At 50.6% G+C, this 26255-nt stretch overlaps 10 protein-coding genes across 10 annotated transcripts; 3 read left to right on the forward strand and 7 right to left on the reverse strand.

Moving 5' to 3' along the window:
• Positions 1–554: 554 nt before the first annotated feature.
• On the forward strand, positions 555–2065 carry PV08_11699 (uncharacterized protein; the record flags this gene model as incomplete). The annotated part of the gene is made up of 2 exons (XM_016386007.1): positions 555–1511; positions 1562–2065. 2 exons carry the CDS (start codon positions 555–557, stop codon positions 2063–2065), a joined length of 1461 nt encoding a protein of 486 aa, XP_016230139.1.
• Positions 2066–2868: 803 nt separating this feature from the next.
• Positions 2869–5289, reverse strand: PV08_11700 (uncharacterized protein; the record flags this gene model as incomplete). The annotated part of the gene is made up of 1 exon (XM_016386008.1): positions 2869–5289. One exon carries the CDS (start codon positions 5287–5289, stop codon positions 2869–2871), a length of 2421 nt encoding a protein of 806 aa, XP_016230140.1.
• A 435-nt stretch (positions 5290–5724) lies between these two features.
• On the reverse strand, positions 5725–7806 carry PV08_11701 (uncharacterized protein; the record flags this gene model as incomplete). Its single annotated transcript, XM_016386009.1, has 3 exons — positions 5725–6420; positions 6471–7678; positions 7740–7806. The coding sequence occupies 3 exons, from the start codon at positions 7804–7806 to the stop codon at positions 5725–5727; spliced, it is 1971 nt and encodes a 656-aa protein (XP_016230141.1).
• Positions 7807–8391: 585 nt separating this feature from the next.
• Positions 8392–10140, reverse strand: PV08_11702 (uncharacterized protein; the record flags this gene model as incomplete). The annotated part of the gene is made up of 1 exon (XM_016386010.1): positions 8392–10140. The coding sequence occupies one exon, from the start codon at positions 10138–10140 to the stop codon at positions 8392–8394; it is 1749 nt and encodes a 582-aa protein (XP_016230142.1).
• A 571-nt stretch (positions 10141–10711) lies between these two features.
• Positions 10712–14980, reverse strand: PV08_11703 (uncharacterized protein; the record flags this gene model as incomplete). The annotated part of the gene is made up of 7 exons (XM_016386011.1): positions 10712–10867; positions 10912–11510; positions 11557–11702; positions 11756–11787; positions 11834–11931; positions 11980–12034; positions 13376–14980. 7 exons carry the CDS (start codon positions 14978–14980, stop codon positions 10712–10714), a joined length of 2691 nt encoding a protein of 896 aa, XP_016230143.1.
• Positions 14981–17321: 2341 nt separating this feature from the next.
• Positions 17322–18425, forward strand: PV08_11704 (uncharacterized protein; the record flags this gene model as incomplete). Its single annotated transcript, XM_016386012.1, has 6 exons — positions 17322–17428; positions 17508–17706; positions 17857–17947; positions 18043–18050; positions 18149–18271; positions 18366–18425. 6 exons carry the CDS (start codon positions 17322–17324, stop codon positions 18423–18425), a joined length of 588 nt encoding a protein of 195 aa, XP_016230144.1.
• A 1004-nt stretch (positions 18426–19429) lies between these two features.
• PV08_11705 (uncharacterized protein) lies at positions 19430–20266 on the reverse strand (the record flags this gene model as incomplete). Its single annotated transcript, XM_016386013.1, has 1 exon — positions 19430–20266. The coding sequence occupies one exon, from the start codon at positions 20264–20266 to the stop codon at positions 19430–19432; it is 837 nt and encodes a 278-aa protein (XP_016230145.1).
• Positions 20267–20278: 12 nt separating this feature from the next.
• PV08_11706 (uncharacterized protein) lies at positions 20279–21339 on the reverse strand (the record flags this gene model as incomplete). Its single annotated transcript, XM_016386014.1, has 3 exons — positions 20279–20543; positions 20598–21208; positions 21262–21339. 3 exons carry the CDS (start codon positions 21337–21339, stop codon positions 20279–20281), a joined length of 954 nt encoding a protein of 317 aa, XP_016230146.1.
• Positions 21340–21935: 596 nt separating this feature from the next.
• PV08_11707 (uncharacterized protein) lies at positions 21936–23661 on the forward strand (the record flags this gene model as incomplete). The annotated part of the gene is made up of 4 exons (XM_016386015.1): positions 21936–22160; positions 22211–22332; positions 22393–22593; positions 22713–23661. 4 exons carry the CDS (start codon positions 21936–21938, stop codon positions 23659–23661), a joined length of 1497 nt encoding a protein of 498 aa, XP_016230147.1.
• A 169-nt stretch (positions 23662–23830) lies between these two features.
• PV08_11708 (uncharacterized protein) lies at positions 23831–26207 on the reverse strand (the record flags this gene model as incomplete). The annotated part of the gene is made up of 4 exons (XM_016386016.1): positions 23831–24096; positions 24151–24223; positions 24277–24559; positions 24742–26207. The coding sequence occupies 4 exons, from the start codon at positions 26205–26207 to the stop codon at positions 23831–23833; spliced, it is 2088 nt and encodes a 695-aa protein (XP_016230148.1).
• Positions 26208–26255: the final 48 nt, after the last annotated feature.

The following is a 26255-nucleotide window of genomic DNA, read 5'->3' on the forward strand; positions in this document are numbered from 1 at the left end:
CCAAGGGGCAAAGAGGTAAGAATCTGGAGCACGTGGGATGAGTATGCGCCGCTGGGTAAAGTCCTGACATGGCAGCTTGAGTCAGAAAGCACAACCAACAGATGTCGGAACCGATGGTCGACAGTCTTCGACTACAAAGGCCCTTGGAGCTTCGGGCCATTCCTGATGACGACTAGCAGCTTCTTGACAGGGTTCTAGCCCCCTAGGACATGCGAGGCAATGCTCGAATTATTGTGCCGAAAGTCTGTAGGGTTTAGCACCACTCCTCGGCATAATAATCTGGGCATTGCCTCGTACATAGGCGCCGTAGTCGATAGTCTTTTGCTATCTTATGTCGCTTTATGCGGAGAAGCGGTTATGAATCCTGGGGGTGGAGGTCGATCTTGGGCCCAAGAAGGGGAGCTGAGAGGAGATCGAAGCCTTTACCTCGGCTTAGCGGATCAACGACATGCCCCAAGATCTTCGTCTGACCTCTTATGGACACTCCAGTAGTTGGCGACTTTGGGACCAATCGACCTAACCCTCCAAAATCGTGTCTGCCGCAATAGCCGGAGATGTCGAGATCGCGGACTACAAAGTCCAAATTGACGGACGCCCAGCTGCAGCGAAAGCGCGAGTGCGACAGGGAAGCCCAGAAGCAGATCCGCCTCAAGACCAAAACGCGGATTGCGCATCTCGAGAATCTTGTGGCAACTCTACAACAATCTGACGGGACACGAAGCCAGGTTAGTGACCTAGTGCGTCAAGTCACCAAAGGCCACGAGGAAATCACTCGATTGCGCGAGGCTTTGCGAGCTATAGGAAAACAAGTGGAAGGCTCCCTTCGGTCGTCAAGTCGAGACTCTACACAACTTGTCGGAGAAGATCCTGGTTCACGTCCTTATACCTCTAACGACGAGGAAGTCTTTCCTGACTTTGTAGACTCGCTTGAGCAGCAGAAGTCTACAGATGGCTCGCCAACAAATACAGACGACCCCTCCCAGCCCGAGGACGCTCAAAGGGAAGGTTGTAAGAGTGCACGCATCAATAACACCACTGCGCATGCCGAAAGCATCAACGCACACGTTGATAGCACCGACACACTAGAGCTGTCTATCGTTAACATGGTCGCTGGGACAGATGAAAGTATCACTTCACTACATCTGGATCTGAGCACACCTGAGATGCCACTCGACACTCTCACAAGTGCAGAGAGCAGCCTTGCCTCTCTCCCCATCTCCGAGATGGCTGCTCAGATCACTCAAGACAAATCTCTCGATGGCAGACTTTGGTACCTTGCTGGTACCTTGCTCAACCTTATTTTGGCCGTCGAGGACAAGGAGCGAACACCGGATGAATATAACGATGATATTCCTATTCGGGCAGTTCTTCATGGCTGGCCTGCCGTTGCTGCTCGGTACACACTAGACCTCGGGTGGCAGTGGATACGACAATTGGACGAGAAGATGTACTCTTCCTTGGGTGTTCCAGAAAGACTGTCGGTCATGAGGTTAATGCGTATTCAGTACCAGGTAAGTCATAGGCTCTGCGTGACAAGTCATCCGCCAACCGTGAGCGACAGGTCCAAGCTCATCCGGACACGATGTCTTCTGTTACAGTGCCGAGCTTCATGGTTCCAAGGCCAGCTCAGGCTCATATACAGCATGATCCTCTCATCGAACACTGGGTATGGCCAGGCCTTCGAGAACAACTCCTGTTCAACCCGTTCATGTGCGCCACGAACCGGTTCATGGACAATTTCCGTGAATCCCTCCACTTCCTATGGCCTTTTGATCCGACAGACGCCTATTGCCGGAACTCTCTAACAGGCATGTATTCGTTTTCGACGATGTTTCTGGATCGTTCAAGCGATTTGAGATCTCACTGCCTCAGCAAAAAATTCCTCGATTTGTTCCCGCAATTGAAGCCAGACATCCCATCATTTGATGTGTCACTGTGGAATCAGAATCTTTTGTTAACAACAACGTTGGACTCGGCAATAAGTTGGCAATCAAAACCATTGACTCCTGAAGAAGACAGTGACGACTTGTTGCCTCTGGAGCTATACTTGGACAGCCATAAGTGAGACTAATGAAACTGGAACCTCCAAAACCATGGCCTTTAGCTTTCTACATGTGCTAGAAACGTGCTGATTTGGGATTTGGAAATACAATGATCGGAAGGCTCCAGGAAACACCATGATGTACATAGTCCAGACATAGGAACATTCCACACGCACATTAGCATCATATACCTAAAGGAGAGACTTTTGATCTTCATGATACAAGGGAACGAAACCACGATGCACCGACGCATGTTTTCGTGTCCGAGACTTAAATCATTGTTTGCAGTTCTCCAAGTCTGTTTGAGCACATGCGTGAGGCCGAGTCATGCACCATGACTCTTCCTGATCACGGGGTGCAAACCTAATTTTCGAGCCATGTGAGGTTTCGGATCCGAAACATCTTTATAACTTACCTGTAGAGACGTACTTACGGAATGTTTCCTCGGTTTGGCTGTGAGTTGTGCCCTCGCTAATACTAGACATGGGTACTACCGATGTTAGTCTCTTACGGTCTTGAAAATATTGGAATACCATCAGGGGAGTGGCCGATAGATTTACCTAAAGTTCAGAGCCAGGAAAGCTTCGATTCGATCTTCGTGGAGTGGCGTATCCTCTACTCTGACCGTAAGAGGAACACCCTGACAGGAGGGTGCTCATCAGACACGTCACAGAGGTCTTCCTCTAGCTGATATAATCACTCAAATAACACCATACTGGACAGTGCTAAGAGAAAAGGAGCAGGTCTTCATGAGATTCCTGTAGAAGTATAATCCGCCTGCGCTCGGTCCCACGCATATTCTTCGTACTGATTTCCCTCTTGAGCACTATCCAACCGTTTTCAACCGCTGCCGCAGCCACCAACCACTACCTAATAAGCCCAGGCTGCTGAATGCCATCATTGTGCCGGCAGCGCTAGCATTGACTTCAAGTCCCCATCCTCTTCCGACACCCATAGCCAAGCTTATGGCTGTTGCATTATACACGACAGCAAACATTATATTCCGCCTTGCCTGCGCCTTTGTCATCCGTGCAATATTCATTATTCTTGGAAGTGAAAGCAATGTCGGGCTCATCACCAGGATGTCCGCAGCTCCAGAAATGGTAATAGGAGATGGAGAAAGCAGAATCCCGACATCAGCTGCAGCCTGGGCTGGACCATCGTTGATCCCGTCGCCGATCATAGCAACTTTGGCGCCCTGGGCTTGGAGTGCAAGGATATGAGAGTGTTTCTCGGCAGGAAGGGACTTCGACGCGAGTACTGGAATAGAAAGCTGGGATGAAACACGGGCAGCTTCGAGAGGCGCATCCCCGGTGAGCATGGAAACTTCCAACCCTAGAGACTTCAACGTAGACACCACGTTGGCAGCTTCGGCGCGAACAGCGTCCTGAAGATGGATGCTTCCAGCAAAGGCGAAATTTACGGCGAAGTAGACCTCCATGGTAGACTGATGGGTCGGAAAGGAGTTTTGGGGCGCCACCGGGATCCGACAATTGTGGAGGAAATCCATGCTTCCAATATGAACTGTCCGCCAGTTTTCGTGGGCGATCTCTACTTCGCAAGACAGTCCTTTACCCGGATGACTGGAAAAGTTACGAACTGCTGTAGTGGCTAGATATCGCTTCTCTCTGACGTCCATCTGACGGAGGGCCCACTGGAACAATGCTCTGCCAACAGGGTGAAACTCCGCTTCGGTACGTTCTGCAGCACACACAAGGCGATAACAGAGTGACTGATCCGTTCTGAAAAACGCGGTAAATTCAGCACCAACAACTTGCAAGCGACCTTCTGTGAGAGTTCCCGTCTTGTCCATCACAACATGAGTGAGCTTGGTCAGATTCTCGATCGTCCGTGCACCATTGAGGAAGAGGACTCCCTGAGACCAAGCAGCATCTATCCCAGCCATCGACGCCGAAGGCACTGCGAGGCCGAGGACGCAAGGACATGCTGCAGCTAGAATTGCCATGGCTCGCTCGCTTGCGACGTTAATACGTTGTAGGATAGAAAGGCCAGGCTCACTGCTCACGTAAGACATAGCGAATCCTACCGCAGTCAGGATAAGAATCCCTGTGACAAAGTAGGTCGTCGCCAGGACCATTCTCTCTTGTCCATTTAACTTTTGTTCCGCTGCAGCAGCTATACTGTCGATTAGCCTGTGGAGCGAGGAATCATATTGCTCTCTGTGGACAACAGCGACCAGTGGTGCGGATAGGTTTCTCGTGCCAGCACATACAAAGTCGCCTGCGGTTCTTTTCACCGGTAGAGACTCGCCGGTCATAGTAGACTGATCAACAGTGGACATACCGTCGAGAATGTAGCAATCGCAGGGGACAACCGAGTTTGGTGCAAGCACAATCTCCTGCCCGACACGAAGAGATGCAGCGGGGATGTATGTGCCGCCGTTGAGTACTTTGACCACCGCTGCTTCTGATTCCATCCTGTAGAGAATTGCCAGATTGGCCATATTCTTCTTCTTGAGCAAAGCATCTAGGTACTTGCCTCCAATGATGACCGTTGCCAGGAACGAACCCGAGGTAAAATATGTTCGACCAAGCTCCACTCCTTGAAGCCCTAGGTTGAATAATGACAATGTCATTCCAAGTAGCAGTGATAGTGATGTCAATGTGTCCATGGTGAATAGACCCTGCTTTCCACGAGTCCATGCAGACCTGTGGGTGAACCGAGAATCAAAGAACTTAACCCATGAAGACAAGAGCAGACTGATCACCAATAGCGACGTAGTGTACTGTCTGCCCCATCCCCGTGCAGAGCATGTTGCTCGTAGACGCTCAGTCAACAAAACCGCAGACGAGGACAAGGTTGCTGCATTGAAAGATCTCCGCAACGATGATAACTCCTCGGTTCGACAAAGCAAGCGAAAGGTCTCGTTCGATGGTCGTTCGTATAGCTGTGCGCCATAGCCCACTTGTTCCACCTCTCTAATCAAATCCTCTGGAGATGTCTTCAGCGCATCATACACTATAGTTGCTGTTTCCAGAGATAATGAGACATCAATTTGCTCAACACCTTGGATTTTCTGGAGGACTCGCTCGATGGTGGCTGTACAGGTTGCACAAGTCATTCCAGTAATGACCAGATGCGTCGAAGTGAGCTGTACGCCCTCCTCTTTCGTTTTCCAGCCATCGTCAAAGTCATTGTATTTAATCTCAAGCAGCTTAATATCGAAATATTCGCAGGTGGCGATGAATCTGTTGATCACGAACGCAGCAAGCAAACAGCAAGCCATGCTGATGCTAGTAAGCTGACTGCTTTCGCCGTAGGCTGCTGATTTAACCAAAATCTCGAACAAGTGCGAGGCCGTCCAGGAAGTTCGTAACCGAAAATATATGTGGGGGCCCCCCTTGCCTAGAGCTGTGCATCGTGTGTGATCAAATACAGCCGCAGAAGCCTGCGGAACGAGTCATTTGGCTCGAGTCGCACTTCCAGTTTGTCAACTTATAGTTCCATTCTACATCGATCATTCAGCTTGTCAAAACTTTTGATTCGTCAACGCTCGATTTTAACATCCCGAGGTCCCTCATGTCCTGCATCTTGTGAAGTTGTGGTTTGAGATTAAACAAACTATAGATTTTGCCTATATGCGTGATTCACTTACTCGTAGGCCTTCAACTTGCAAGAAACATGATCTGCGCCATTCTTTAGATGAAAACCTAGACTGAGTTTAGTTGACCAACTGCGGCGTCAAAGATAGAGCAGTCCGACCCTCCACTCTAACCTCAAACACGGCCTTGCCACCCTTGCTTGCAATGACGGACTTGCCAGCCAACTCGTATGCTTTCCCAGGTTGTAGGCGCTCAAATCCTAGCTGGAAAAAGCCAGCGTCTTTTCCGGGATAGAGAACAAGATCTAGACCATACCCATCCCGTGAATATGCTTTTGCGACCAGAACATCTGGGAATGGTGCTTCCGCTAAGATGGGCCCTTGCTTGACATTCTCCGGAGGTCCTTGAGTTATCATTTGCACCCAGTCTTGAAACCCGCTCAATCTTGCTCTCAGTGCCGTACCTTGCTCGAGTGTAGAAAGTCCTGTATTTTTTAGCGCTCCTGAAGCGGTCTCAAAGACGGGGTGATAATCCTCGTCAAGCTGCCGAAGCATCTCATCGCGAATGGCGTTGTCACCAAACTCGGCAGCTGCTGCGGCAAAGATGGCCCTAATCGCTCCTATTCCGGCTTTGTAGTTTCCAGGATCAATTTTATCAGCTCCCACAAGGTTTAACATCTCGATGGTGCCGTCTTCTTTCCACCTGAGAGTCTCACGTTTCGCAAATGCCCAATTCCGGTGGGCTATGTGAGGGAGATACGCGGCACACAGGATGGCATTTACACCGTCTGCCAGCGCGCCTGCTAGCCCAGGAATCTGCACATTTCAGGTCAGCTACGCATAGAGAGTTTCTTTGAAGCCCTTACTGTGAAACCGGTCAATTCACTTCGAATTGTCAAAATTGTTCCGTCGGGGTTGGTAAACTCCTTCTCAAGGCCAAGCTCGAAATTCTTTTTGATGTCCGAGGCATAGTTGACACCAAGTAGACGTTCCGCCAGGACCATACCACTGATTCCAACAAGATTACACATAGTGTAGATCCAATTTGGCTCGCAGCTGAACAGACAATACGAGCACTCTTTGAAATTTCGGTAGACTGCGTCGGCAATTTTTCGAAAATCGTACTTATATCTCTGTGTCTTGGTCACTTGAAACTCGAGAGATCCAGCCCGAGTATAGCGATCGTCGCCAGTGTTGGACTGATAGATGCCGACCGCTTGAAGAACGTAACCGGAGACCATGATATCATCCTTCACGATGGGATCCCAGTTATGGGCATTGAACTTTCCCCAGAGGCTTTCCCACTTCCAGAATCCCACAACTCTCTCGGTCAGACTCTTCTCAATGACATTCCGCATGGCTTGGGAAACGTAGCCATGGAAGTTGGGGGCGTAGATAAACTGGTACACTCCCAAGTCACTCACTGTCTCGTAGAGTTGATATCGGATTGCTGAAGTCTGAAACTGATCGATAATGTCATGATAGCTGAAGTCATCTTTTGCTGTCAAGCCAAGTTCGATGAACCATTGAAGAAATCTCAGAGTCTTTAAATCGAGTTCCCGAGATCCGGGTTCCGCTACTTCGCCTGCCGCCTGGCTTTGCTGCACTGATTCGATCAGATATTCGTTTCGTCTAGAACGCTTTATCCTTGCCTGGCTGTTGGCAGACTGAGTCCGATATGTGACGTAGGCGATACCGCCAAGGCATGTCGCAACCCAAAGAGGACCCGCGATATCCAACAAGGTGTCTCGAGCGAGCAAGGCAGCCAGACCGGACGTACCCGCCCACAGAAGAATAGGAAACAAGACACCTCCGGCTCCGAACCACGCAAACAAAGCCAAGGGGATCATTGTCGAGGAGATAACAAAGGCGATCATCGAAGGTAGAGTAAACACACCCACCAGGCCTGCTCCAGGGAAAACAAGCCCCAACCCTGCCGCCCTCACTTTGGGCGATTCAGCCTCGTAGAATGCGTAAAGCCCAACACCGGCCATCAGGACATATTGAGTCAATGTTCTGGTCTGATACCACCTTTTTACAGTTCCCTTGCCAGCATATTCTGGGATCAGTACATCTACAAGTCAAGTGGAATTAGCAAGGATGAGAAAAAGTGTGAAGAGTCGGTAGGCATCTACCTTTCCATTCGAAATTTCCTACAATCGACTCTGCACCTAACTTTTCGAGCTTGGAAGTTGAAGACATTGGTGACGATTGATCAGGACCAGATTTCTCCTGGAATGAAAAAGACAGTATGAGGGCATGCGCTATCGTGTGTAAAATGAACTGATGATGGATCTTGCTTCAGATGGATTTTGAACAGTCGTGGCGAGAAGGTAGCACAAAGTGCAGCAATCTGGTATTCGCAGTAGATACAGCCAAAAAACTCCAAACTCGAGACCCATCTTCAGTCCGCATAAATGGTCTGCTATTAATGACATAACGGCTTCGGCAAGAATCAGGCGGCTACGATTCAGCTACGCTGAATCGTAGTCAATTCTACTTGCGAACCTTCCCCACCACCTTGTCTGGTCCGCCAACAGCCGATTCGGGTGTGATATGTCAGGGAGTAGATTCAGACCTTGACAAATATTTGACTTATTATTGCGTCTTTGTGGCTCGAGAAAGGAGAACGAGTCTTGTGTGTGATTGATAAGACAATCTTGTTTCATCACAGAAACTCTATGATTCCCAGAGGTCCTGCTGATCTTTGTTTGTCTCAAGTTCATACAACTTGACTACGGGATTAGATCGGATTTTACAGGCAGCCAGAGCACCCTTGCTGCGCCATCATTGCTCGGTCTGTCTATGGTCACTAACAGCTGGCGGAGACACAGGTAGAGTTGTCCCAGCATACAACATCAACTCAGGACTAGCAACAGGGACGTGCAGTTCCTGTTTGAGATCCTTCCAGTCTGCCTTAAGCACGTTACGCAAACTGATATTCGCGAAATGCGTCATGGCAAGTAAGTGCTTTGGGCTTGGTGTCTTGCGGCCCACGAAGATCAGGTAGAGGCCGGCCTCTTGCTCCGTGTCTGGCTTCCAGCGAGAGTTAAACGTCTCTTTCCCACCCACGGGTAGACGTCCAAAGATGTGTCGATACACGCGCCGCGTGGCGCTGACTATCATACTGTTCATGTTCCAGATGGAGTCGGGCTCGCTGACCGGCTCGTGGCCCAGACCCAGGTATGTCGCACCAAGCTCGTGAAGATATGCCAACGACGCGAACACAAGGAGGTCTGAGGTTCCACGAGGAGCTGAGGAGGACTGAATAAACGGGTCAATGTGAAAGCGGCCCGTTTCGGAGCTTCCCATACGACGTAGCGCAGCGAAACCATTGATGCATCCTCTGGAGTCGGTGCTGTAGATGAACGTCATTAGATGGGGCATGGCAAACATGTCAAATACTGTGATGAATGCTTGGTTGTCGCGGCTGGTGTTGCGGCTATCACGCCACTCGTTGTAGATCCGAGTCAATTCAGCTTCGAGGTCCAGCTCGCGACCATTGGATGGTACGTAGATCCCCAGCGACAGGCCGCCTTTCGTGGGATCTAAGAGCTGTCTGCATTGTGCGGTTGTTCTTTTGCCACTCTTGCCCAGGAGCACTTCATTCGTCATGGGATTGAGGACCTTTTCTGTGCCGAACCGCATCGCAGGCCATTTCCGCAGCTTGGCGATTTCAAGCATGTACTCGCTGGCGCCGATGACAGACATCTTCCAGCGATTTCTGCGGCAGTACTGTTCGAATTCCTCCAGTACCGATGGCATAGCCGAGGGTGCGCACAGTGGATCTCCCGCAAGCACCGCGACCTTGTTTAGCAGTTTGAAGTGGACGGCAGCTGTCCGTGTTCCGTTGAGCCAAAATGAGTAACTGGGATCTCGAACGCTCATGTGTGAGACCGAGCTGTAATCTGCAATGAGCTGATTGATGGCTTCAAGGCGATAAAAGTCTTCGAGATTATACAAACCGCCTTTCAAACTGCTGGTGGCAGGATCCTTAGGTTGAATGTCCGAAAGGGATCCCGTGCTGATACTGTGATCGCTGACACCGCCGTCTTCATTGTTGCTGAGTGTTCGTAGGTGCCTATGTCTCGATGAGGATGCAACAGCATCAGGCACACCAAGGCTACGGGAATCCTTTCCTACTCTTGCTTGACGCTCAGCCACTGATGGGGATTCCACCATGCTGAACCGACGAACTGCAACACCACGGCTCTGTTGCCACAGCATGCGGCCCAAGGATTGATAGAATGGCAGACTAGATGTCTTTGACGGTTGCGGCTTTTGATCTTTCTTCTCCTTTTTGACTTTGGCAGGTCTGAGTTTGGTGATGTTGGATACGATGCTCTCTCCTTGGACCTGTACAGTACATTTGGGATGTAGACCGACCGTCGTCTCTGTAACTTCTGTAAACATGATCTTTTCCTGTACTTGTGTGCTAGGGTCCGAAACTGTCCCTATGGCGATGCTCAGGGACTCTTGGATGATAATCGAATCAGGATGGGGACTGGCCATCCGATCAATCTGTGTGGTTGCCATCGTTGTTGGGAGAGTGACGAAAGAGTACCTCTATCTCCGATAATGCTGTATTGTGGGGGTGATATTTGAGTCGAGCCTCAGTCGTGAAGGGGGCAGATTCGGTTATATGCTTTCCAAACCCTGTCCAAGCAAACGCCTACTGCTCCTAGTGTAGGTGGTCATACTCCAAGTGCAGATACAGAATTAGCCTTATGGCTCAACCTACCATTAAGTGACTAGCTTGTCCGTGCTTCACTTCCTCTCCAAAGTACAAGGCTCTGTGTGGTGGCTATGCACATGCTCCGTACGCATTTATAGTAATTTATGGTCCGTGCAACCGCGGCATGCTTTTTCCTTTTGAAGTTATTGGGCAGACGAGGCCCGTGCAGACTGGTCTACCGCGTTCTCGACCTCAATTTTGTGGCTCAATGTGTGGCATTTGGGAACTATTCACTCGTGTGTCTGGGCATTGTTGGACAACTAGAACCATAATGAGAATCGCTACTACAGATTTCAAGCTTTGTATGCCTCTGCATACTGACGAGCGGACAAAAGTGAACTAATCTGTGCGGTACTCCAAAAGCACTCCAAATCAAGCAGTCTCCGAATCCTTGAGATGTCTCGTCAGCCATTCGAGGATGTTGAGGTGCGTTTGTGTTTCCCGGTGGTCTCCAAAAATCGGCCAGATTAGTGGTGCTTCATGAGGCTCGTTGTCTGCCAATTTGTAGGTAATGTTCGTGTTGTGGAACTAAAATCGTCATCAGCAGAGCCAGGGAAGATTTCGTTCGAGACACTGACTTGGAGCGTTTTCACCCATTCCTCGATACCATCGAGCAGGACTTCATTTGAACCTGCCGTCACAAGGACGTCCTTAACGGGTAGCCCACTCCATTGAATGGGCGAGGCCAAGGCCGGTTCATTATATGGCGAAGCTGGCTGTGTGTTGACGTACATGTCACTCCAGCGTTTCTCTGTTTCCGCTTCCAGGTAATCTTTGTTTCGGTTGCTCTTGAAACTAGGCAGTGCTGTATTGAAATTGACCCAAGGTGAAATCAGGATCGCTGATTTGAATTTTTCCAGACTCAATACTTCCGGTAGAGGAGATGCCAAAGTTGAAGGTAATTTGGCATGGAGCAAGGCAGTTGCAACAAGATTACCTCCCGCAGAGTCGCCTCCAAGTATGATCTGCCCCGGACGGCGGCCTAGATCTGTAATTACATATCGAATCGAATTGATGGCTTCCTGGAATTGACAGGGAAACACCGAGTAGGGCATCAATGGGTAGACCACAAACAGGACGCCCAACGATATCCCTGCTGCTTGGAGTTGCGCGATAATCGTGTCCCAGAGTAAAAGGTGGCCATCATTGCCCCCAAATGCAAAACCTCCTCCTGGATAAGTCAGAACCGGCCGAGAATCAATGTGGAGGCTCTTGACCGTGGAAGTAGATCATAACATAATCTGCACTGGAATTCCCGAGCCAAAGCCCTTCTGTAAACTGAGAAATAGAGACAATGGTTGTGGGATATTGGTTTTTTGAGCACCATTTTTCATAGACCTTGATGAATGATGGACTGACCCATCTGTGAGCGCAGGGTTTAGTATACGGGAAGCAAACCGAGTTGAGAAGCCTTACTGCGCCTGTGCTATACTTAACCTCCGAGTAACCTATGTGCTCGTCAGTAAGAAAGACTTCCAGCCCAGACACACATACCTGACGAACGAGAGCGTGAATGATGTGGTGGTAGTAGGTATCCGCTCCAGAAGATGGATGTAGAGGCCACTTAATGCCAGCGTAAAATGCCGCAAGTGCTGAATCTACTTAGCGGTCACACAAAATGTCCCTTTCGCAAGACTGACCTATGGACAAGAATGCTGGTACGAGATCGAGCTTCTCGGACCAAGTTAGCTTAGGCTGATCTGCTGTCATGTCAGAAACCTGGACCTGGTGGGATGTGGGGGAAGAGGGCCGCTCGAGGTGAGGACGAAGAAGAATTGCCAAGGTCTCTCGCCAGGAAGATCTCAAAGAAAACCTGAGGGCTAGAGGACGTTGCTTTCAAGGAATCTGGCTAGCTGACCCCCGCAACAGCACATGAAACGGCTGGAACGTGTTCCTAAACAATAACATGGTGAACGGGCCATGTAAGTGACGAGAGCTCCGGCCACATGAGCGTCTGTGCCCCAGCGTGGCAATGTGATATCGAGCACTGTTACCAGCGACCAAATTTAGGGCTGACGCTTGTACCACGGCTGGGCCTTTGCAATCGCCGTTGTCCGATGCTTGGAGGTAGTCTCGTGCCTTTTTTTGGTCTTCCGTACGATTTAAGCAGATGGTGGTGTGGACTGAATGTTTTCGTGTTCCCGGCATCCAGAACACCCTTATCACGCTCACTGGCTTCTGTATGAACGGCTTTGATCCTGTCCACGACGAGAAGAAGAAATCTAAGCGTTACTGTGGCCCCTTGATCGTGCCGGACAGAAATTATAGTACGGAAACGGGCCAATCGGACGAAAGTTAGCCAGCTCCATGGGGGAATTTTAGTTGTGATTTGTCTTCGGTCAGCATCTCCAGGATAACACGGTTAGTTTTTGATCCCATAACAAAAACTTGTTCAAGCGTCAGCGCCCCCAGTGTTTCTCCTTTGTCAACGGAGCTTTTGGTGCAGACTAGAAGTTAAAAGCAGGACGAAAAGAGATACGGGGATAGCCTTAAAGGTGGAGTTAATTTTTTCCCGGAACACATAAGCATGACGGAAGTCCGCGGCACCATTTCTGGCTATAACGCATGAACCTAAACACTGTCGTTGCAAGTGATGTTGTGGTGGCCCAAGATGGGTAGGCAAATGCTTCTTCAGCCACACACTGGTTTGAGTACATGAGAGTCTAGCATCTAGAAATTAAGCTTACCAGAATATGAGCCCGGACAAACTACCATAATGCAGCTAATAAGCGAACTGCTCAAGGTTCCAATTGGTGTGCCGTTTTGTTTCCCTACATGTACAGCTAGCGGGTGCATCTTCGGTCCCAAGCACTCGAGAGGGTTTCACCGTGGTCCAGGTCTGGGTTCTGAGGGCAATGAAGGCTACATACAATCTTCTCGCTTGCAGCCACAAATCTGTGTCTGGAGCCCTAGCATAACAATGAAATGACCGCTTTTGCCTCTGTATCATACTGGAATCTTAACAGCAAGTCGGAAAGGCTGGATTACTCGACACTTCAATCAATGTAGCAAGTGAGCGGAAGAGAGATATCATACCGAAATTGTTATTATCAGGGCTGTAGGGCTATTTGAAACTATGACACCAGACTGATTCTCATCACCATTGCTGCTATCCCGTGCAACATCATCGTAAGGGAAAGCATAACCTCGACCGTCCTTCTCCAGCTCATGGACTAGCTTGCTGTACCAATTTGTCGTCTCCGTGCTGTAGTAGTATTTTGGGGCTACTCCATTGGGTTGATTATTGCCCCCGTTCAGAAGAAGGGTAGAACGGTGGAAGGCGGCACACAGCCGGGGGACAACCGCCTTCTGCACACCTGTGGCCGAAGAGCCGAGGGCGAACGGGCCGCTCGCACAGCTGAAGATGTCCGCTGCCGAAGGCTTTGCAAATGTTGCACTCGAACCTTTCTCATCCTTGCAGATGAGATTGCTGTTGCTGACTGTGCATGAAATGTTGCCCAGGTGCGCAGCCTGGCTGTCGATTATCAAAGGTTGACTGGAGTAGGTGGACCAAACTTGGTCAACATAAGAATCGTAGTAGCCGGCAAAGGCATTCGAATTCTTATTGTTGATATAGTCGGCGGGCGCCAGGACGTGACCGGGTTTTCCATTAGGGGCAGCGACGCAAAGCTCATCCCAAGGGTATCCATCTTTTGACGCCTGGGACGTCAAGTTTTGGCAGAGAGTCTCGACAGCGTTCTCTTCCAGGCCGGGGACTGTTTCCGTGCCAATATCTGCGCCCTGGAGAGTAATTGCCAGGTTCATGCCGACGAAGTCGACATAGGTGCTGTCTACCCAGATGAGGCCTTCCGCCGTGTATGTGAGCTCGACAAAGCCCCAATCGGTGATATTACCCGCAGGTCCGTTGATTGAAGGCTCGACCAAAGAAGGCCCCGCGGAGGTCATGACAACCGAAAACTGCAGACTTCCCTGGGCGAGCCATATTCTTCCCGCTTCCAGATATCTTGGCATTGTGATAGTAGTCGATGGGCCCGAGCCGGACACCGGTATTGTGATCTTGTCAGCAGAGATTACCGTTGGGACTGACGAAGAGATGTCCGTCGGTGGATAGTACCACTGTCCATTCGGCTGTAATAAGACGAGCCGTCCATTTGCGTCCTTGCCGGTCAGGTATAGATTCACTCCCTGTCCTTGGTATTTGACAGTAATTGGCAATCCACTTCCAGACACAGCCGTGGCAGATGCGGAGGCAAGGGTCGTACTAGATGAGTTGGTGAGTGGCAAAGAAGACGTGGTGGTGATGGGTCGAATGGAGCTGGTGGTTAAAGCCCGGAGAGATGTGGTGTTGGTAGCGTTCTGAGTCGATGGGGTGGTAAGAGCAGCAGTGGGTGTGGTGGTGCTGATCGGAGAGGACAATGCAGTAGCCAGCCCAACTGTTGAAGAGCTGATTCCAGTGGGACAGCCGGTCACAGCCTCGAAGCATGACGATATCGTAACTTCCTCCCAGTACGTGACGGTGTTGATTGGGCCTGTATAGAGAGCCAATGGTAAGGTAGAGCTTCCGGGTATCAAGGACGACAAGAACAACAACGGTAGGAAAGCGGCTGCGTGAGGCATATTTGGTTGTTCTCGTTGCGAAATAGCTGGAATAGGAATGTCTTGTATGAAGATGTATTGCATGGAGTCTCACTTACCACGGCGAGCATCATTCTTTAATATAGCATTGAAAATAAACCTCAGGAGGTGTGGCTAGCAGTTCTCAGCAATGGGCTTGTATATCTCAAATGGCCGGGTCAATATTTCCGAGGCTGGCAAGGATGACAGAGAGGTCGAACAAAACTCTCTTTGTTTACCAGCCTTATGGACAGTAGGGCTTAGACCGCTAGGGACCGAGCTCGCTTATCTCTGGCCCGCTTTGGGGTCGTTGCGGAGGAGCACAGACCCACATAAGTCCGATTTGCATCTTGAATCATCGATCCTGGCTCTTTTTGCTACTACTATCTGAGTCCTCAAATTTTGTTTTGCGTCCCTTCAATAGAAAAGAAATCTATTCGCTACTATCTTGTTCTCAGCAAGGAAACTCATAGCCAGTGCAGTGGCAAGCATGTATGTATTCTTTGGGTTGGGCATGAATGAGAGTCTGCGGACATGGCCAGTGCTGAAGCACGCTACGTTGGCACTAGGTCTGTTCCCGACGTCTTCCCTCTCAGAGCACCGAAACAAAGTTCTGCATCGAGGGCGATTAGGTTTCGTTAATCTCAGCAACGGTGAGCCACGCTGTCGGTCCTGCAACCAGCCCCCAAACATTTCCAACCACTTGGTTCCTCCACCATTCTAAACACTTCTTATCAGGAGAGTCGGATAGGCGACACTTGGTTCGCTAAGGCAGGTATCGTTAGCTTGGAGCGTTCCGGTGGAAAATTCCGTTCCCACTCCGATATAAAATACGGGATTTTTTATCTCCAGTAGAAAGAGCAGAGCTTCAGACGAAGTGGGAATTGCTTCTCTTTTTGTCCACAAGGGTGAGTTAATCCCCTGAGGGTCCATTCATGGGCAAGACTTGCGTATTAGATATATCTGTGTCCAGGCCCTCGTCCTACGGCGATACTGCGTGAACTGCAGCTCAGCATGATATTACTCAGGTCGACTTCCATGGAGATGCGCGACACCAAAGCAGCCTCTCGGTTTACCACTGACATCCTCAGCACTGACTTGAGAGTGAAGACGAGCTCAAATGTGGAATATCTTCTTAACGGAGTATCTGTCCATTGCTCTGGCTCTCGCACCCGGCCCCCAACCCGATGTGAATCTGGCCAAGCCACGTGCCCCCAGATGCTGCCAGTTTTCTATACCAGCCATGCATCTGCTGGTGGGAAGGGTTACCGGACTGACGCTACAATGTTCTCCAACCTTGATAGCTGTCGCATGGATCGTCTAGTGATTGACGCAAGGCCATGGACTTTCGCTGTCCCTGCGATCACCAATCATAACCCAAGTGTCCTGTCATCGGGCTGGGTCTCTAACGCCTTGGTAAACCCTCTCCGCGATCTTTAACTTCGGGAAATAGGGAAGGCGGGACGAGATGAGGCCCGTAGAACGGATCTAACCACGGACCACTAGTGACTTCATCATTCATAATGTCAGTTTGCTTGTTGACGGCCCTGTTCAGTTCATAGGTTGGGGTGCCGAAGTGGTCTTGAAGCTTCATTCTGTCAGTAGAAGAGGGATGCTCTGCATCATGATACAAGGGCGCAATTAATTTCATTGCTAGACCCAATGACGAACGCCTCCCGTACGGTCGCTCTCCTTAACGTGGGATGTAGTCGAAGTATCGGATGGTAGATAAAAGATGCGCCGACTAGAATCACGATCTTAGTAGTCCTTAAGTTGGGCTCTGAGGTGGGTTGTTACAGTGTGGTTGCGAAACTTCTGGATGAAGTACCTTTGGTGTTGACAGCTGTCAGCTCTGATGTGAAATGCACAGACTGGATCGACCGATTCTTGACCTTCGATTCTGTAAGATCTAGAATGCCATTATCTGACAGAGGTTTGTCTCAGGGAAGAGCCTCTCCATGCTCCAAGTTGCATGTGGTTTTGAGCAGAGCTCGTTGCAAAGTCGGAAATCCTAGCCCCCCGAATTTGTAATCCAGCCGTACGCTAAAGTTCCGGCCGATTCTCCTCGGATTCTCCTCTCCATGGGAAAGCGTTGACAAATTCCGAAAGTCGACAACCTCAAGAACTACGATGTTTACTCATATGGGACTGGAAGGCTCGCGTCGCCTCAAACTCATCACTCATATACGACTAATACCCGCGGCCCACCCGACTCCCACCCGAATGCCCACCCCGGGCCCACCCGAGGCTCAGCTAGTTCTGCATGGGATTCCTATAAACAATACTCATAACAAGTTCTGGCATACTTCACTCTGGGAATGAGAGCGAGATCGAAGAAGCAAAAAGCTCCTTGTTCTTGTGCCAATTCGCAAAATACACAATCACCACCACCATCATTGCTACTACCATGTCGCCTCCTCCTGCTCCAACGTACATCCGATCTCTTCTTGGTATCCCAGACACGGTTCCAAGCGTGACGGATAGCGTGCTGATCATTATTGATGCGCAGAATGAGTAAGGAGAGAATCCCATACCATACCAGAAATTGGCGATTCTTGTGCGGTACCCAGTTAGCCACTGACAAAATACGCAGATATGCGAATGGTCTGTTACAAGTCGCGGATGTCGACTCTTCTCGAAAGGTCATACACAAGCTCCTCCAAAAGTACCGAGACGCCAAGGCACATGTTGTGCACGTAGTACATGACGCTCCAGCAGGAGCACCAATCTTTACTCCCAACACGCCGCTTGCAGAAATTATCGATGAATTGCAGCCACTGTCCGACGAACCGGTAAGTGCTTCCTGCCACGCCTGGGGAGGCTAGAAAGAGTAAAGCCTTCTAGAAAGGAGGGGTCATCAAACCAAGATGTTTCGAGGCCTGAGCTGGACTGAGCTGGACTTTGATGTGCTGATTTTCCATTATTATTGCCGCCAAACATAGGTCGTTCATAAGGTCCACGCGACTGCTTTCACAGGCACAACGCTGCAGAACGTTCTGAGCGAGTTGGGCGCAAAGAATCTCGTCCTGACCGGTAAGTTGCAGGCCCATTCAAAACGCCTCCATCTTCTCTCGGTCGTGTGGAAACTCCCCTGTAAGATAGATTATGCTAATTTTCGCCCTGTCAAGGTTACATGGTAAGTTGAATCTGACTGCCTCTGTGTGCAGTTGGGCTCCCTATGGCTCTTCAAGAATTAGGCTTCTGACCGTTGGAATCACTGTACGCGCGCGTCAGGCACACAACTGCATCTCGGCAACCGCCAGAGCCGGCGCAGAGCTGGGCTACAATGTCTACGTTGTCAGAGACGCCGTCGGTGACAGACATCTTCCAGGAATTGATGCCGAGTTGCTGGTCAAGGTGAGAGAGATCTTCTTTATCATGCGTCAGCTCTGAGCTACAACAGCGATTCTTTATACTCTTCCCGCCGCAGCTGACGTATGCGCTTTTGCAGGTGTCCCTGGCAGAGCTGGCTGATGTGGTTGCAACGATTGTCGAGTCGAAAGATATTTGAATGGTTCAAATGGTTTCTAGTCTGCGAGTAGACAGATAGATAACGCCAGGATCTCCAATTCAAGAGACTACTCCCTCCCGTGCACAAACCTGATATTATTTGCGAGAGTCTCGTGCTCCAGAATCTGTCTCTCCAGGTGACCCGGAATGAGTGAGACACGCATTTTTGTTAAAGTTATGAGATCGAAACAAAAACGAACAAAGAGCTCCGTGTATCGAAGGTGGGGGAGCAAAACGAAGATTCAAAGAATTTCTGTTGAATCTACCTAAATTTAAGGAACGTGATAGCTCTACAGTGTAACGGAAAGGTGGTGGTTGGCATCAAGGTGGCTGGGATGCACTCACTGTACGGACACTCAGCGGCGAATCTTAAAGTCTTCCCCATCCATATTTGTTTCCAGGTCTGATCTTGGTCTGAATCCTGACGAGGCGATCTCGAGAGCGGTCTGCCGGCCTTAAGGCAAGCGTAGATCATCCCGAGCAAGGCAGGGAGCATGCAGGGTTCATAATCTGGTCCCTTGAATTTCCAATTTTCAGCAATTCGTACGCTTAGAGACGCCGAGTTCCATGCGCTTGACTCGCTTATTGTTGCCAGAGGGGCAGGACGACTTTTGGGACCAGGATGCTGCGTGAAAAGAGCGGCGCGGCCTCCGGCCTGATGCATTTCGGGAGGGCCGAAAAACGCGCAAACGATAAGATGAGATCTGGAATTTTACATGTCCGAGTGCTCTAGAGGTCACTCTTAGGAAGTCCTTTAACAAGCTCCACTGCAACAGTACACTTTCGTTCTTTGCTCAATACCTCAAATAATGTCGAAATGACACCTTCCGAGCCGACCAGATAGATTTGAGAAACATACGCTCGGCAAATTAGTGACAGTGCTCGCGTCGGGTTCTCTGCCAATAGAAGCCAGAGTCCAACACATAGTTCACAAAGACGACATAAGAGAAGCGAAAGCACACACATGGTCCAGCCAGCAGAGGAGCAGCTCGATGCCTCACATGATTAGGTCTCTGTCCAACTCTCGTGTAGGGTTCGTAGATCCACCTTTCCCCTCGGCCGCAAATACCTCGTCAGATCTTCTTGACAGCCGTCCACTTCCTTGCGTGTGTATCCATTGCCAAAATACTCGAATCGGTTACCCAAGGCACCACGCTGACGGTGGAAAACAAAGTCCTCCCACCGCGGTTCCCGGGATATGTCCCATTTGTGGTGTCCGGTGCCCGGCCAAGACACAGTGACGCGCGTGCTACCCTTACCAAGCTTCCACCAGCTGCTGCACGAATCCGTCGACACCTTGTCGGCAAAGAAGCCGTTGACTACAGCGTCAAACTCATCGGTGGCATCTTGGCTCGGCTCGAGCGCTGAGTACGACTGTGACTGAATCTTGCGGATACAGCGTGCAATATACGTTGCCGTCTGCTCGCATTGGACGGGGACAGTTCCTCCGAGAGACGTCCCTTGAACTTGAAGCACGAAGAACATGTTGGGGAACCCGGGGGTCATGACGCCAAAGTACGACTTGGGATACCCTATCTTGCCGTGCGGACTCCACAGGCTCTCCAGCGTGACGCTGTCCTGGTCGATAATGGGGTACCTGGGTACGGTAAATTCGGGAAATCCTGTCGCCGCGATGATGACGTCCACTTTGTGTTCTTGCCCGTCGGCTGTGACGAGGCCGGACGTGGTCGCGCGGACGATGCTGTCCATCACGTACGTGACTTTGGGGATGGCCACAGCTTCCAGATATCCTGGTGCTGGAGTGAGGCGCTTGCACCCTGGGGCATAAGCAGGCACGAGCTTTGAGAGGAGCTCTTGATCATGGTTGACGCGCTCCGACATCAAGTCGGTCAACTACTTTCTTAACGCTGCGTTTGCGTCGCTGCCGGTCTTGTATGCTTCGAAGCCGCTGTGGAACTTGAGGTCAAGATTTCTCCGGTACGTCAAATGTGCTTCGACCTCAGATTCGAAATTTTCCAACTCTTTTTGCGAGTACTGGTATCCGCCAGGATTGTCCGCCGCCGCTACCAAGAGATCGCCTCGGAAGTAAGGTGAAACCCAAGTTCTGGACCGAACAAAGTGGTGGATGTGATTGACATCTGGCAAGACGCTAGGCAGACTGACATAGGTTAGCATCATGCAAGAGGGCGAAGGAATGGGTGTGGTATGTCACATTTGCATCCCAGTTGCTCCGTTACCAATTACTGCAACCCTCCTCCCTCTGTACTCTACCGAAGGATCCCAGGTCGCTGTGTGCACCACTGGACCAGCAAAGTCGTCCAGACCAGGTATGTCTGGTAAGGTTGCAGTGTTGAGCCTACCCGTCGCAGAGACGACGAAGTCGGTGTCCAAAACAAATGACGCTCCTCGGTCAAGATCTGTGACCTCCACGCGCCATTGCGCTTGTTTGGGAGACCATTCGGTGCGGGTGACCTCGTGTCGGAATCGAGTATGATCGTGGAGACCGTGTTTTCGTGCAGTTTCGTCGTAGTATGCTTGTATTTCAGGACCACTTGCATAGAACTCAGTCCATTTGGGATTTGGTTCGAACGAGAGCTGGTAAACATGGCTCGGGACATCGCAGCGTACTCCTGGATATCTGTTTTCCCACCATGTCCCACCCTGGGAGTATGAGTTTAGAAGGATGTTCCACCGCAGAAGGATCAAGGGCCCACTGACAAAACCTGGATTTCTGTCAACCACCGTGTACGTCAAATTCGGCACCTTATTCTGTAGAAGAATTGCAGTGGCAATGCCCGCAATACCGGCGCCTATAATAACCACCTTGCAGCAGTTAGCCTTAGTCTTCTTGGGACGTTTCTCTCCTCGAGCCGTACCAAGACCGTTCTGGTAGGATTGTACGGGACATCCTCTGGAACATACCGCCCGAGGCTAGGTTCTGGTTTGGATATCATGGTCTACTTATCGAGGAGGCCTCCCGAAGCTCAAGGGTCTTATCCAGCACCGACAAATACACACATACAGCTTCATTCTCCTTAATATACGTGCCACGCGATATCAGCATGATCAGAGCAAGATTCAGGACCTATCTCACGCTCGGCAGACCAAATATGGCGTGATGGTACCTGGTCGGTGGATGCCTAGCACTTGCTACTGGAAGATTTCGGCTGGGAGGGTGGTTTTTGTAGCATACTCCCACCCACGCCCCCCACCCGACATCTGCGGGTCGGGTGGGAGACGCCTATTTGAGAATCACCAAACTTTCCAGTCTCTTCCCTGGCTGTGAGTTATTTTTTGTCTTCAAGGAATATTCTCATGGCGTGTGTGGAGCTATCCCAGAGATCAAGTCCGAGCCGACATCTGGCGGAAAGCTGATAAGATATCTTGGGACGATTGTGCAAGGCTTTACAAGAATGGCATCATCATACGCATATAGAGAGTAGTAGTGAATGTGTAGTCACTGATCTAGTATAAAGATGGCCGCCTCAACCGCTGGATGGCTTCGCACGATAAAATCCTGCCGCACAAACGACCAGACAGTTCGAGAAACATGTCGCCCGAAGTTTCGTTTTCCAAGAATGCCGAGGCATCCGTCAATGCCAAAGGCGACTCCTTGACTGAAGTATCGGTACATGGGCCGAAACCAAATATCGTTGACCCGTCCAGCAGGCGCAGCATCCTCAAATGGTATCATCCTGAAGATGGGCCGGAGGAGAGGAGGCTCATCCTCAAGCTCGACTTGTCTATTTTGACTTTTGCCTGCATTGGGTTCTGGGTATGTCTCGAGAGTACGGGATCATACCTCCCTCTAACGCGAAACCCCAGTGCCTGTATATTGATCGGGGGATGTTCACAAACGCATACATCAGTGGAGCGAAGGAGGACCTGAAGTTCTTCGGCAACCAATTCGTGCAAATGAATTCGATTTTTCTGGTGGGATATGCGATGTAAGACAGGCCATGGGACAAGGAAGGAATTCATGGAGTTATGAGCTGACTGCTGCGCAGCTCAATCATCCCATTGACAATACTCAACACCCGCCTCCCGCCACAGCATGTCATCCCCATCTGTATGCTACTCTGGGGCGCGTTTACCTGTTTATGCGGGCGGGCAGAGTCCTTTGGTGAGCTTGCAGCATACCGATTTTTCGTCGGATTAGCAGAAGGTGAATTCAGCACCATGCACTGGCAACTGCATAGCCAAGGACAGTTCGTGCTGACCGAGAATTGAAAATGCTTTCTTCCCCTCCATACATTGGATTTTCGGAAGCTGGTAAGTAACCAGACGGTAGATGAATATGAACGAGCTCTGCTAAGGGCAATCCAAGGTACCGCCCGGACGAGATTGCTCGAAGAGCAGGCCTCTTCTACCTCGCAGCCGCCATTGGTACCTTCTCCACAGGGTTTCTGGCTGCAAGGATATTTGCAAACCTCGATGGTGCCCTCGGTCGGGCAGGCTGGCGTTGGATGTTCCTGATTGCTGGAATTGTGACCTTGCCAGTGGCCATCTTCGGATACATAACCTTTCCAGGAACTCCAGACAACCCCAAGAAGTGGCTCTTCACGGATACAGAGCTCGCGCTTAGCAAGGCGAGAATGATTGCAGTTGGAAGGCGGTCCAGGCAATCGTTGTCGCTCAATCGTGCCTCGCTGAAACACTTCCTTGGCCGTTGGCATTTTTGGGTCCTCGTTACTTGGAGTGTCATTTTCCAGCAAGGGTACCTAACTTGGAGTCAAGGCGCATACACTCTTTGGATCAAGAGTCAAAAACGATACACCACAGTCGAGGTGAACAACTTGACTACAGTTGCTCCGTGCACGGCCATTCTCTTCGTAGTCACGTTCGCGTGGCTTAGCGATCGCTACGGCCACAGAGCGACGCTTCCGATCTTCGGGTTTGCACACCTTATTGAGTTTCTTGGTCAACTGGCCTTTGTAGCCTATGATCATACATCTGTTGGATACAAATGGTTTGGCGTGGCTGTATCGCAGGTCACAAACGCAACAGTGCCCATCATGTATTCCTGGGCAAACTTGATTTGCGCGAGTGATGCCGAAGAACGTGCCTTTGTCCTGAGCTCTATGCTTGCATTTGCGATGGCCTTCAACAGTTGGGTCCCAATTGTGCTGTTGCCCACCGTTGAGGCGCCGCGCTTCTTCAAAGGCTATGTTGAGGGACTCATTGCGCAGCCAGTGGCGTTTGCATTGGCTGTCCTGGTGTATTATCTTGACAGGGAGCGCCGCCGAGCACGGCCGGGCCGGGCAGACAACGCGTGAGACTAGAATTCCCATAAACGGTCATGGATCACGACGAGTTCGTCAAGAGTTTTCCACGACAATGTGGGAATGATCCTCACCAACGGTTTTCGGGCTGTGTGCTTAGACGTACGTTTCATAAAATTTGACAATTCCAAATTGGATTCATGACGAGTACATCCGCACGTAGTTACGGAAGACCCAGGAGATACGCATTCATCATCTCTTGATTGGTGTCATCCCAGGAGAAATTGCCCAGATCGTCGCTCCATAGTGAGGGCCAGGCATCGTCGAGCTGGCCGAAGTCAAAGTCAGTATCGACGTGGCTGAATGGTTGATCAGTAACGTGCTTGGCTGAGGTTGAGGCTGGCGGGTGTTGTCCTGAATCCTCCGGCCTGTGCTGAGGCTTTGTGCAATTAACATGTTGCGACAATTGGTTTCTCAGAATGGAAAGCCCTGATCCGCACACAATTAGCCAAGTGAAACAGTGTCGGTTGCTTATAGACTGACCCTCAGCAAAGTCTGTATCTTGCCCAATCTTCAGATATTCTTGTTCAGCAACTTCCGAAAAACTCGTAGCCAGCTAAACGCACAAGATGTCAGCACGCTCGCCATTTTCGAGAACAGTCTACTTACCGATAGGTCGGAGCTATTCATCAAGCTAGAAGGAAGCCTGGTTACATAGATCGATAGAACCAATATAGCAAGGGTCATTTGGCTCAATGTGATCAGGCGAGATGGTGTGCTGTATAGCCGCATGTCGCTCAAGGCTTTCAAGATCGATCGAGCCGAAGCCGCTGACAAGCATAACCCATATCTCAGTCTAGTTCGCCAGGGCGTTCCTGCACAGAGTCGATTGACACTCTTCCGTAGCCATGCGGTGGCCGACATCAGAGCTGGTCGATGGAGTGCAATGAAGCTTGATTCCGATTAGTATGGGCGGGGCAGCACTGGTAGCCACATCTGAAGATACGGACCTCTGATGATACTGTAAAGTCACGTACGTCGCGAGGTGGAATTCTTCCGCGTCACAAAAGATATCTCTTCCAGGTCTGACTTGCAATGAGCACCATGCAAGAAGAGAAAATATGGAAGACGTACCTGACTTCTTCTGGGAATGTGGCGGCAAAGTCCAGCAACGCCCTGTCTAGGCGCCCCATCTCATGGAGGATTTCTTTTGTTTTGCGACCCTGTTTCGTATAGTGATACAACTCGGCGATCTGAGTTTGGATCCGAGAGAGTCGAATCAAAGCACCGAAGTAGTTGTGCGAAGATCCCGACGGAAGCAGAGTTAGTATTGGCTGTGGCAGACTTTGGTCACATTCGCCATCGCGAATGGCAGAGGGCCGGCCAGTCTCCATCTCCATGGCCCTCTCTAGGATATAAGCGGTCCACCATATTCGTGAGTTCAGGTCAGCAGCCAGGGTGCCGTCGACCGGCGATGGACATTCTTTTGCGTGGAAGGATTGCCTATGGAGGCCAACTGCCTGTGCTATCCGGATGGCTTGTCCTAAAATCTCCCAACTGGCACCGTCTTTGTTCCGGTTCTTCAACACCACAGCCAGCAACAAGAGGGCCTGCACGGAAGCGGTATAAGGCATGGCGACGAGATGAGCATACAGGAAGTAAGCGCCCTCGAGATATGATGTCCCGACATCGGTGAGTTCGCCTGCAAGCTCATCAGCAGAAGAACTGAACAAGGCGTAGAGAATGGCCAGCTGAGGATAATCGGTGGACCCGAGGCTGGCCGGTTGGCGTTCCAGCTTAGGGCGCAGGACTGAGACCAGTTCTAGGACCATGCCGTGGTCGACGACAGGAAAGATCGGATGGATTTTGGAAAAAAAGATCGACAGATACTGGTCAACTATCGGAGGAGGCGGCAGCGGTGGAAGTGTCGTGAGAAATGAAAGCGGGACTTCGGTGGAGTACGCCATGCCTTGTTGAAAATGTGGTAAGATGGGTTTCCAAAAATCCCATCTAGCAAAGAAAAGGTCAAGCCACTGAACCAGCACGTACATGCTGCTGCCGTTGCCGATGAACTGCGATCTCGACCGTGTGTTGTCCGTAATCACAGTGAGATTGGCGCTTCGTCCACTATTGACGGTCGGCGTGGAGCTGACATCTAACCCCGTGTTCGGGCTGGATTCTGATGTGAGTCTACCCTTCGCCCGCCCTCGAGCCTTGGGGTCGTGCTCAGCGGACTCCTCGTGGTTGCTGAAAGGCGCGGTGAAAATCGACGGTAGCGACACATCATGACCGATCAAAGGCGCAAGTAGATTCCCACTGGGAGATGGAGGAGGCGAAGTGGAAGGAGAGTCTGAATTGGCCAGATCTCGCTGGTGGTTGGACGGAGAAACCTGTTGTCTGATTCCTTTTCCACGACGACCAAGGGGCTTCTGTCGGCGACCTATTTGGTCTGGCCTCCGGAGATTGGTCGTAACACACTCAAGACCGCGGGAGTGACAGTTGCGACACGATGGCTGTTCTGCATCGCACTTCAGCTTGTGTGAGCGGCACCAGTTACACGCGGTTGCTAGTCGAGGTTGTCTGGCGGCGGAGTTGGCCATCGATGGTGCTTTGTTCTCAGCGCAGAGTACAGTGCACACGATCTCAGG

The sequence above is a fragment of the Exophiala spinifera genome (assembly GCF_000836115.1).
Source record: "Exophiala spinifera strain CBS 89968 unplaced genomic scaffold supercont1.10, whole genome shotgun sequence".
Lineage (NCBI taxonomy): Eukaryota > Fungi > Ascomycota > Eurotiomycetes > Chaetothyriales > Herpotrichiellaceae > Exophiala > Exophiala spinifera.